We start from the raw sequence: 12,997 nt of genomic DNA, 5'->3' as shown, positions 1-12,997 counted from the left end.
AAGTAAAAAAAAGCAGAAACAAAAACTGACGGACAGAACCCTACAACAAATGGTAAAGGCAAGGCTATACAGACAAAATTACACTCAGAAGCATACACATACACACTCAGAAAAAGAGAAAAAGGGGAAAAAATAATATATCTTTGCTCCCAAAGTTCACCTCCTCAGTTTGGGATGATTCGTTGTCTATTCAGGTATTCCACAGATGCAGGTACATCAAGTTGATTGTGGAACTTTAATCTGCTGCTCCTGAGGCTACTGGGAGAAATGTCCCTTTCCCTTCTTTGTTCGCACAGCTCCTGGGGTTCAACTTGGGATTTGGCCCCGCCTCTGTGTGTAGCTTGCCTGTGGGCATCTTTTCTTGGCTCAGACAGGACAAGGTTAAAGGAGCAGCTGATTCGGGGGCTCTGGCTCACTCAGGCCGGGGGGAGGGAAGGGTATGGAGTTCGGGGCGAGCCTGCGGTGGCAGAGGCCGGCGTGACGTTGCACCGGCCTGAGGCGTGCCGTGCGTTGTCCCGGGGAAGTTGTCCCTGGATCACGGGACCCTGGCAGTGGCGGGCTGCACAGGCTCCTGGGAGGGGAGGTGTGGAGAGTGACCTGTGCTCGCACACAGGCTTCTTGGTGGCGGCAGCAGCAGCCTTAGTGTCCCATGCCTGTCTCTGGGGTCCGCGCTGATAGGCGCTGCTCACGCCCGTCTCTGGAGCTCCTTTAAGCGGTGCTGTTAATCCCCTCTCCTCGCCCACTAGGAAACAAAGAGGGAAGAAAAAGTCTCTTGCCTCTTCGGCAGGTCCAGACTTTTTCCCGGACTCCCTCCCGGCTAGCTGTGGTGTGCTAACCCCTTCAGGCTGTGTTCATGCCGCCAACCCCAGTCCTCTCCCTGCAATCCGACCTCCGAAGCCAGAGCCTCAGCTCCCAGCCCCCGCCCGCCCCAGCGGGTGAGCAGACAAGCCTCTCGGGCTGGTGAGTGTTGCTCGGCACTGATCCTCTGTGCGGGAATCTCTCCACTTTGCCCTCTGCACCCCTGTGGCTGCGCTCTCCTCCGTGGCTCCGAAGCTTCCCCCCTCTGCTACCCGCAGTCTCTGCCCACGAAGGGGCTTCCTAGTGTGTGGAAACCTTTCCTCCTGCACAGCTCCCTCCCACTGGTGCAGGTCCTGTCCCTATTCTTTTGTTTCTGTTTTTTCTTTTTTCCTTTGCCCTACCCAGGTACGTGGGGAGTTTCTTGCCTTTTGGGAAGTCTGAGGTCTTCTGCCAGCATTCAGTAGGTGTTCTGTAGGAGTTGTTCACATGTAGCTATAGTTTTGGTGTATTTGTGGGGAGGAAGGTGATCTCCACGTCTTAGTCCTCTGCCATCTTGAAGGTCTCCTATGAGCCTGCTTTCTAAGGAGAGTGTTTCTTAATTGAATTATTGATTCCTTTAAGAAATATTTCTCGAGCGCCTACCATATGCCAGGAAATTTTAAAGGCACTGAGAGTACGTCAGCAAGCAAAAAGTTAAGGTCCAGGCTCTTATGGACCCCACATTCCAGAGATGTAATTCATTTATTTGATAGACACCGTCTGAGGATATAAGTACGAGGACTTACACAGCGCAGTGCGGATATGGCAATAAAAGAAGCTCTTGTCCCCAGTGAGCTCCTAATCTGGGGAGAAGAGGAAGAATATAGGGTTGGCCAAAAAATTCATTCGGGTTTTTCTGTAAGATGTTACAGAAAAACTCGAATGAACCTTTTTGGCGGCCGAACCAATAAGTTGCATAATAAGAAGACAGTATAATGGGGGCATGCATGGGTGCTGTAAGGACGTAGACATGGAGGGACCAATCCAGGCACAGATGAGGAGAAGTTTCAGAGAAAGCTGATAGGCAGCCTGAGGGTCCCATCCTTACTTGCTCTTCAACTTCCATCATTTCTCTAAACCCTACTTATTTCATTACTTTCCTGTCCCTCACCAGTGCCCTGATACTCAAAACCTCCGTAATTGAGTTTGAGCAATCCATAGCATCTGTGGAAAGCTATGATGCTTTGGGGCAAAGGAGAAGTGATCCTTAAATATTTGAGCCCCTCTTTAGTGACGACAATGAATAAAATCACTGACATGCATGCTAATCTGAATTTTCAAGAACAAATGTGATAAATATTATTTTAGTGTATTTCGGACATTAGGAATACAGATAGTCTTTCCTTTCATCTTATATTGTTTCTCTGAAATCTCTTCTAAGGATCTAAGAATCATTGTTTGCATTTTAGTGCTTCTTTCCAATCATTCTGTTCCTATTTTCATAATAACTGATTTTTAAATCTTTTGAATCAAAGGCGTTTCCCATCCTTTGAAACCACAAGATGGGTATGATTAGGCAGAATTGTCCATGGAAAGGCAGAGGAGTTAGATGATTGTTTTGATGAAAACAAAAAATAAGACAATAGCAAGTGAGCTGCATCCAGATTTGTTATTTGAAATACAAATAATTTCCTAATATTTTGTCAGTAGTATTTTGAGAATGAATGCTTGATAATGTAGCAGTTGCTTCAGCTGAAAACATGCCAGTAACGATCTCATTTTTGGCAATTTAAGCATCTTTCTGGAGTTTGTGACTCTGATTTTCCCATGGCATTGAAATTCCGTTTGTTAAATTGGGTTAACCCTAACCCTATTTTCTGGCAAAAGCAAAGTCAAGTGATTTTAACATTATTAATCCACTGTTTTTTAATCATGTCTTTGTGGGGAAATGTTAAACATTTTGAGAGATTATTCAGTAGTACTTTTTGACCTATTTTATTTGAAGGTGTGCTTTTTGAGGGAATGGTTTGCTGCAGGGATATACTCAGTCATTTTAAATTGCTAATTGTACTTTTAATCCTGTTCCCCTCTCCCCTCTCCCCCTGGGAATAATATAAGTAGTATTAGAACTGCAGCCTTAAAAGGAAATGATTTTCAAGGTGGTGGTTAGAAGCAAGTAAGTTTGCCTTGAAAGTAACTTTGCATAAAGAATGGGTGCACATAAACTCAGAGGCAAATACTGCCAAGTTGAAGATCACGTAGAAGTCTGTTAGCTGAAAACTCTCAAAGAGCAAAGGATACCTCAGGAGGACTCCCTTGTCCCCTGCTTCCTGGTCATCCCAACTAACCATTGGATCCAATGAACCAAATGTTGTTGGTAGGGAAAAGTAATGTGTATGTCTAGGCCCGATGTGTTATCTGTATTCAGAGATTCATAGCATGTTAGAAGATCTAATCCTTACAATCTTTAATAGCTCTTTGATTTTATAGATGGAGAAACTGAATCTAAGAGTGATAAAGTTACTTTTCTAAGGCCACAGAACAGGGCAAGGACTAGAATGAATCATCTCTATGCCATGGTACCTATAACTCTAAATTGACCACCAATAATCCCTCCCTACCCACCCCCACTCCCCTCCACATACCAAAAAAAGCTTTTTACTGACTATTTCTGCAAGATTTCTGGGAAATGTAGCCACTAACCCTAATGAATATCTTTACTTCTTTGAAATTTGTCTCTTTTTTCTTTTTGTCCTTCACTCATCTAAGAAATGTGTACTTTGATGCATACTACTGAAGGCGAATCAGGCCTCTGGACCCCGACACCAAATTAAATCTCAGAGACAGAGTTTTGGGTGAAGCTGAAAAGAATAGCTTTATTGCTTTGCCAGGCAAAGGGGGCCACAGCAGGCTAATGCCCTCAAAACTGTGTGTCCCAACTTGGAGAGGGTAGTGAGGAGTTTTATAGTAATGGTTCAAAGAGGGCGTGATCCGCTTGTGGACATTCTTCTGATGGGTTGGTGGTGAGGTAAGTGGGAGTCGGCATCATCAACCTTCTGGTTCCAACCGGTCTGGGGTCTCTGTGCTTGTGGGCAGCACACCATCCTTAACAGATAACTTCTCCCACCTGGTGGGGGTTTCAGTATCTACAAAACAGCTCAAAGATATTTTGTGTGTATCTCTTGATGGGGAACTGGGACCCTGCCCCAAGGCTGCACTATTGTTTCTCTTGACTGTTGGTTTCTCCCTTGCCTTGCATCCCCTCCCTTCCCTAATTAACAGCTGCTTGAATCTGCCCCTTGGAAGTCAGGGAAGGTCATGGAGGCTGAAGGAAGCCTGTTTCCTGTAATCAAAGAAATGGGGGGACATAGAAAGACTTTTGTGCCCAGGAGCCGCACAGGGCCGTGCTTGGTATCACAACTACCTATATTATATTGGCTGCCTAATCATTTACGATTTAGGGTTAAAAGTGAACGTGGAAAGGCAAGTTCAATGTAGATTATTGGTTTGGTAACAACAGCCACTGTCCTTAACTTACCCAGCTCCTGGTCACAGTTTCTAAAAAAGGAGAGATAATTTTTACCAACCAGGAAAAAGATTACACTTCCTATAGTGACCTGAAGATTTTGTTTCTGAGTTTGTGTTTTATTTGTTTAGTTAATATCAAATGCTTAATTTTTAATCTTGGTATTCCAACTGATTGTTTACCTCCTGAGTCACTAGTTCTATGAAGAACATTTTAATGTAAGTTCTAAAAGGTGACAACTACTTCCCGAGTATTGTGTCTTTAATCTTTAGGTATATTGAGACATGTTCAACTAAATTCTGACCAAATTTAGGAGGTTCATATTTATGAATTTGATCTATTTTCCTTTTAACAAACAACAAAATTTTTGTTGTTTACAGTTTTAATCTGACAAGAAAAAGACCATAATAATGATAATTTGACATTGAAACTGATGTAAAAATCTAATGAGAAGAACAGTATTATTAAGTGAAATATTGGATTTTTCTCATTGTCCTTTGATTTTTCATATCTTCACCATTCTCAGCCCTATATTTTGCATCAGGAAGTTATGAGCCAAGATCGTTTCCTTAATATCTTTAAAATTAATTCTTGATATATTTTATTTAGTGTACTAAAACTGGCATCTATTGCATAGTAATTTTATGGCATTTTTTGCCTTTACTCATTAATCAGAAATTAGTATGTTCTATGATAAATTTTGAAAGAAAAAATTATTTTATGGGTGATTTGTTTAACTTCACAAAAATCTTGTTTAATGATACTGTAAAGAATAATATAGGCTTTTTACATTATATACTTTAAAGGTTTTATGGCTTTTTTAGAAAAGAAAAATATAAAGAAATTTTTACTTTAGTCAAACAAGAATTTTAAAAGGAGTTGTATTACTTTGTTTCTTATTGGTGCTAAAAGTTACAAAGAGACTTGTAAAATCAACAATAGAGCAAAAGTTGAATTAACATTTACAAACTATAAATATATATAACTAAAATATTTTTCTGATTAGGGTAATAAAACATGCTAATGGTAAATTATTTTTAAAAATACAGGATATATTTTTTAAATAACAAAAATTTGTAGCTCCACCCAGAGATAACACTGTGACCATTTTATTTGGTTATTTTTGCTGTATAAGTCTGTGTGTGCACACACGTGAGTGTGCATGCACACACAAGTGCTTGTATGTATGTTGAGATAATAATGTACAAAGATGTTTGCATCCTGCTTGTTTGGCAACTTACAGGGTCTTTTGAATCAGTATTTGTAGACCACCAGGGTGTTACCAGTACTCACCTGCAGATCTTATAATGTCAGGTGAGCCTCTAAAAATGTTCCCTCTGTGCCATGACTTTATTCAAATGCAATTTGCTTTTAGATTGGGCAAAGATGTTTACCTCCTCCTATTGGTGGGCTCTTTAAGTATGAGAGCTGGATTTCTTTTCCTGGATAATGTAAACAACTTGTGAATTCTTGTCTTGCTAGAGCAGAACATAAAAGGTTATAGATAATCCCCATGGTATACTGTTCCCAGTGTTCTTCCAACCCTTTCTTCTAACTAGCTTCTAATCCCATTGCCCATTCCCTATTGCACAGGCTGTATTGCAGTCTTGGGAGTTGTGTACTCTTTAATGGATATAAAGTGAGAAGGTATGGGAAACACGAGACAGCTTTATTGCGTCTGGAAGCCATTACCATGGAATAGGAAAGTGATCAACAGCCTTGCTGGCCAGCCGCGTAGGCCTCACGTTTCTGATATGGGGGTGTACAGTGTATGGTTCACAGAAATATCCTCCCATGTCTTCTCTAGTCAGGTGAATATTTTAGGAGTTTAGACACTGGATAGTTACCGAATATCTCTCAGTCTATCCAGCTGCCCTAAGCTTAGGCAAAGTCCCTCCCAGATATAGGGAAATCTTTGATTGGTACCCCTAATTTCCAGTGCTGCTCTGACTTTACATCATTTATTTTTGTTTTCATGGCCATTTCCATGGGAGGTTCAGAGGGGTAGATCATGAACAGCTGGCTACCTCACATCATACCCCAGAAATCATCTCAGTTAAATCTGAATCAGAAAGTACAATATTTCTGTCCGGTCTCTAAGATGAATGCATGCCTAATGCTCTGGAAAATTTAAAATACTGCTCTCAGTGTACCAATTATAAGCAGAATACAATTCACTTTCAAAGTTGTGATCATTATGGCATTAACTGCTATGCATTTCAACCCAGTGTTCACAAAGCAATTGGATGTTGTGATAAACTGTCATACTCAAAGTAAGCAAGCGCATGTCCTATACACTAACGCTACATAAATACCATTAACTCATATCACTTTCACTTGTTTTCATTAAATACTTATGGGCCAACTCCTGTGTACAAGAAAACACTATGCTAGAAGTGGGCTGGATTAGATGACAATTAAGCATGAACTAAACACATTCTGGAAGAAACAGATACATACACAAGTAATATACAACGTTAGAGAGGGAGGAGGATAAATTAAGAGAAGATCACCCTGGTGGTTAAGAAAGATGCTTCTGAGCTTACATTGCCTGAACTCTAATCCTTAATCATCTTACTGCTCTGTGACCTTAGGGAGAAAAAACTTAGAAAAAGAAAGAAATATTTAATTACAGTGAGTACAGAGAGGGAATGAGACTTTAGAAGCACTGGCAAAGCAAAACAAAACAAAAACGTAACATTCCTAAGGCTACCTAGTTTACATGGTGTTCCTATGCTGTTCTTGGTGGAAACAGCAGCTTTCCACCTGGTTTTCATACTTTCAGAGGTCATATAATGAGATTTAATACATTTTCAGATATAACATGGCTAAACTCCAGTTCAAAACTGTTTTATTAGGAAGTTCAGGTTTTAGAGAAATATTTGAGGTTTTATATTTTGGAGACCAGAAATAATGTGATTCTGTGATTTTCAGATTATGTCAAGATGGAAAATATTTTGTTCCTTATGACTGTGGTATGTGAAGGGCTTAGTCATATTGGAAGTGGGGCAGAAATGTCAATTTTTGCTTCTACATCTCCTAAATTGTTTTTCTGCTTCCAATACCTACTCATTTCAATCCATCTTTACACCAGTTCAGAGTCATCTTTCCAAATTCATCTGACAGTATCACTTCCCTCTGTGGGAATTTGAGCTAACTCTGTGTAGTTCACATGAGAAAGTCAAAACTCCTTAGCTAAAGACCAACAAAATCTGTCCTTAATCCATTTTTCCTTGGTCATCTTCTGCTACTTCTCACTTTTCATCCTGTTCCGTCTCGGTGCAGCCCCCCGTTACTCCACTAACACTGATGTTGTTGCTGTCACAATGATGTTTATTTGTCAAGTCCAATAGTTTTTTTATGTTCTTATAATAAGACTCTTTCAATGCACCTATCAGCATCAATCATCCTTCACCCTTCAAACCTCCTATTCCCATGTTTTCCCTAATTCCATTGCCCTGGCTTTCCTTTTACCTATCTTTTTTAATTTTTTTTTAAGGACATACTTAAAAAAAAAAAATCTATTTATTTATTTATTTTTGGCTGCATTGGGTCTTCGTTGCTGCGCGCGGGCTTTCTCTAGTTGCAGCGAGCGGGGGCTGCTCTTTGTTGTGGGGTGCGGGTTTCTCATTGCAGTGGCTTCTCTTGTTGTGGAGAGTGGGCTCTAGGTGCGCAAGCTTCAGTAGTTGTAGCACGTGGGCTCAGTAGTTGTGGCACCCAGGCTTAGTTGTTCCCCAGCATGTGGGATCTTCCCAGACCAGGGCTCAAACCTGTGTCCCCTGCATTGGCGGTCATATTCTTAACCACTGCACCACCAGGGAAGTCCCTGTCATTTTAAGTTTGATCTCAGTCATAGAATTTACTTATTGGTCTTCCACTAGTCCCTTATATATCAGTGTTTCCCAGGTTTCATTTCCTGACACTGTTCTTCATTCTGTATAATTCCCCTGGATGATCTTACCCATTTTTGTGATTTTGAAGTGATCCCCAGACCTAAGTGTGCAGCCCAGGTCTCCAGTAACCTGGTGGGCATTCCTTTATGGAAACCCTACAAGCACCTTAAGCTCAAACTCGACTGGACACATGACCCGACCTTACAACCCCTTTTTCTCCTTTTTAGTTCCCAGCTCACTGGGCAGAAGCACCCCTCACCCAGTCATCCAGACTGAAGACTTAGAACTTCATCACTTCTCTTTCTTCTCTTTCACTCCTTATCAAGCACTGAGTCCTGACAGTTTTCCTCTCTTAATATTTTTAAAATATATTCCCTCCTCCCTATCTCTACAGCTACTGTCTTAGTTCAGACACCCAGCATCTCTTCCCTTTATAGCCTCCTAATTGGACTCTTTTCTCAGTCTCACCTTCCTTAAACCATCCTCCTAAAATCCCCTCCCACCAAATCTATTTTAAACTCAACTCTGATGATGTCACTTCCTACCCCATGTAAACAAAGAGAGATTGTTAGAGGTAATTTTTCACTTATATTGACTCTGTAAGATTTTGAGTTTTGAGTTTTGTTTGAAAAAGTCTTCTGACCTATATAATAGGTCCAACTTGCCTACCATATTGCACAAGACTATCATACATACCCCTCGCTTTGCCTCTGGTCATATAACGGTCTAGAATGTGCTCCTGGAAATTTGGGCTCCACCAGCCTAAAATTGCTAGGGTTCATTGTACACAATATTTTGTTTCTTTCCATTGTGCCTTGGTTTTAATTATTCCATTCCTTTGGAATATTTACATTCTTTATCTATCAACAATAGCAAGCCCTGTGCTCGCTCTGGCTATCTCTTAGTCATACATTAACTCTTAGCCCAGCATCATTTCAAGAAGTCTTCCTAGACACCCCCCACAACCAGGGGACAATACACACACTCTAATTTGGTGTTTCATAGCACTGTTATGCTTTTCTTTTTCATAACTTTCTCAAAATTATATTACATTTCTTGTGTCACTGATTCTCCCACTAATCTGTAAGTGAACTCATTACTGTATAGCCAGTATCTAATACAGTATCTGGCTTTCAGACATGTTCAGTAAATACCTATCAAAGTAAGTTCTACGGACACTAAACTCTCCACTCTTCCATGGCCATTATATAATCACTCATCCTCTAGACCTTGACTCAGATATTTCCCTCTGACTTCTCCTATACTAGGTTCACCACTAGCGGACTCAACTCAACCTTTGGACCTTTGCCATCCATCTCCAGGCCTCACTCCTCCATCCCATGGCCCACTCAAACCCTTACATACCTCTGTAACAGCACTTTCTCTTGTATGACAAAATGAGGGTTTAATGTGCATGCCTCTCAATTAAGGTATACATTAATTTTTTACACCAGGACCATGTTTTAATCAACTCAAGATCCCTATCAGGAAGAATAGTCCCAGACATATAGTAAATGTGTAGTCGTTAAAGGGAGAATACTTTGGCCAGATGCCTTTAACATAAAAAAAAAAAAAAAAAAAGGAATGAAAGGTTAAAGAGTAGAAAAACAATAGAATCAATTCTAATTCTATTTTTCATCAATTCTGATAAGAGAAAGTATTATAATTATACTATTCGGCTGTAAATTGAATTTATTTTTTAGAGAACAGCAGTGTGAATGGCAGTTTATTTTCCTGTTTTCTAATTGTTTATGAATAATATGTATTAACATTAAATTATAAACACATAGCAAATATTTCATTAAACTAAGAAACTCCAAATTACATTTATTTACATAGCTTTTTGCCTATATTACCCATAAATTTTCATATCTAACAAATTATTTGTTAAACCTCTCATTTTGGTTATAAAACATTGCTTTGGGATTGCAAAGCCACAATTTCATAGGGCATTTTCATCATTAAGATATTGGCTGAATCAAGTCAAAGTATAAAATAGACAAAGCTTGGTTGTTGATATCCCCAGTCTTCCCATTTGGCGCTCATTTTTCCCTAAGATACCTTATAATTGCATCATCTTCAAAATAAAACTTTCTATTTCACTTATCAAATTCACACCGTGAACGCCTTAAGCAGAATATTCATATGTTCCTCCATTGTTCTACTTAAAGTACCTGCTAAGCTGTTGCTACTGCTCTTACCGGACACCAAAAATCATAGGTTGGCAGCTGCAGACAGTGTAGACTAAGTAACACAGCTGCATTAGGAGAATACTAATTCTGGTTTAAAACCAAGACCAAGATTATTCATTCTGATGACCTCCAGAGTCTCTTTAAATAGATAATGCATGCTGAGGAAAATAAACTTCTGGTCTTTGAGTTCCTCACCAGTTTATTTTGACAGTCGGTGATTGTCTATCTCTTGTTCCCACCTAGATATGTATATTTCCCTTTTGCCATCTCCCACACCATTCCATTTAGGCATTGCATATTCCGTATCTCTTGACCTCTGACTTGGGTCTAACAAATCTAATTATTTGACAGTTTTGAAAAAAGAAAGAAATGTGATACCATATGCTAGTTTTTATTTAATTTCTATTTTTAATATGTTTATATCACTTGTGGTATTCTTAACAGATATAAATTATAAGTAGTATATAATAAAGTCAAAATATGCATCATTTACCTAAAAGAAGAAAGTAGTGATCATCTAATTCCAGGGTTAAATTACACAGATCATGTAACTCTCATGGCATACTTTGTTGTTCATGATCCGCAAAGATCCATGTTTAAAAATGTAGCCTACATTTATTAGCTCATCGAAGTTAGATGAGTGGCCTGGCTAAGGTCTAAGAAAAGCACCATTTCCAGGACCTCCATCCATTTCTTTTGAGGTGCCACTTGGAGCATTTATTTATATGGGTACATTCTGTGTTTGTGTTCAATAATACAAAATTCAGAGATGCCTTGGTGTTGGATAAATTACTGAGATATGAGAGCAGAATAGGATCAGATTAGGTAATGAAAATTTCTTTCTTCCATGGGTATTTTATCTTTTCACTTTTATCACAAGTTGTGCTTTCAATTTTTAAGTCTTTTGTTAGAGTTCAAATGAAACAAATTTTCCGGAGAGAAGTAATGGAATTGAACACTTGATGCTTCTGATGTCTGTAAATGATACTGTCATTCAAGGTTTAAAAGAAATGGTCTTTAAGCATAAAGCTGGCATAATTCAGTTTGTCTTCACTGTTCATTTGTTTGCTTAATTAAATCCTGGCTTTAGCAAAACCTCAATAAACAAAACTGCTTGTGGAAGATACTCCTTAATAACAAAAGCTCACAAACTGGACTCAGGTCAGATGTTAAGTTGACTTGTTCAATCAGCATGCAATGAAAGGAGGGCCTCTTGTTTACCTTATCAGTGTGAGAGGAATACAAGTGTGAAAGAACATTCTGGTTGCAATTCAGCATTTCAGGAACTGAAGTAATTGGGGACAGAGTTGCCAGAGAAAGGGAGACTCCTGGATTATTGCTTTTCGACAGTGTTAGATTCCACTGGAAATTGCACTTTTTGTGTGTACACACAACACTCTCCCAGTTGAAAGAAATTATGCACATATCCTTGTGGCAAATCACATTCTAATGAAGCCACTTCACATTTGTGAATGAGAAATTTTTAAAAGGCTGAAATTGCTTTCTCTTTCAATTAGTAATTGTAAGTTTTCTCTCCTTTTCATAGAGTAGAGGAATTATTTAATTGCTGATGTTAGAGGATACGCTGCTATGTGAATTAATTAGATTCTGCTTTTAAAGCACTTAACGTTTTTGTCTTGCAGGCACTTTTCATGTCTGTCTTCTAAATACATGTGCCCCGGTGTCCCTGCTGTAATGAGCACCTTGCTGGCAAATATAAATGCTTTCTATGCTCACACAACTGTTTCAACAAATGTACAGGTTTCTGCCTCAGATCGATTTGCCGCTACCAACTTTGGTGTAAGTATTATTTTTTGAACTTGAAAATTCCTCGTAACTTATGGGACTTAGATTTTCAAGGAGCTTTGGATTCCAGATATTCTTAGAATCTTACCACAGAGTGTACATCTTAAGGAGTATCTCTTAGTGTAATAGACTGAAGCTTAAAGTTTATTTGAAACATGTTCAGTGAAATACCTTTATTTGACAGTCAATAGGTATCTTCATTAGATTAAATCTTCATATCTGGAATGGCTTTTCCAATGGAGGAAAACATACGTTTTGTGATAGAGTACTAGGATTTATAGAAAATCCTCCATGTAAGCAAATTTGGGATTAACCATGGCAGATATCGTTCCCTCGTAAATGTGAGCTCAGTTGGCTTCTCTGGAGCCTTTTGGGCTCCATTTGCACTTCCTATTGGTTTCTACTGGTACTGATGGATAAAGGCATATCATCGAAGTAAAAAAAGTGTTAGGTGTATAAAGAAGCCAAGAAAACTATCTGTATCTAATTAAAACTGTCCACCTGACTGTCAAATGCATCAAGAACACACTGAAAAGTAAAAATGCAGGATCCTAAGGAGTCTCAAGTATTTATCTGTTGTAACTGGTGCTGGAACCCATTCTCCATAAGCATAATTAAATTGAAATTGACAAGACTAGAAATAGGATATAAATAAACAGTAATTCCAGTAAAGTGGCGAAGATCTAAACTGAGAATTAGTAGAGATGGGGTAGGAAGGACAAATTCCAGAGCTTTTCAGGGCATAGAATCAACAGCACTTGCTGTCTTTAGGTATGTGAACAGTGAGAGGAAGGGAAAGATGC

General features: G+C 39.2%; 1 protein-coding gene across 2 annotated transcripts in view; it reads left to right on the top strand.

The window, feature by feature from the left end:
* The window catches only part of UNC13C (unc-13 homolog C), a 590,366-nt gene that overhangs the window by 277,417 nt on the left and 299,952 nt on the right, over positions 1-12,997 (top strand). For both annotated transcript variants that reach the window (XR_009007737.1, XM_007194906.2), the window contains one exon: positions 12,032-12,188. Coding sequence is in view for 1 of the 2 variants with exons in the window: in XM_007194906.2 (XP_007194968.2) it covers positions 12,032-12,188 (157 nt within the window). In the remaining variant the exon portion in view is untranslated. The remainder of the gene's footprint in view (positions 1-12,031; positions 12,189-12,997) is intronic.

This window comes from Balaenoptera acutorostrata, chromosome 3 (genome assembly GCF_949987535.1).
Source record: "Balaenoptera acutorostrata chromosome 3, mBalAcu1.1, whole genome shotgun sequence".
Classification (NCBI taxonomy): domain Eukaryota; kingdom Metazoa; phylum Chordata; class Mammalia; order Artiodactyla; family Balaenopteridae; genus Balaenoptera; species Balaenoptera acutorostrata.
This window is presented reverse-complemented; position numbering and strand designations above follow the sequence as displayed.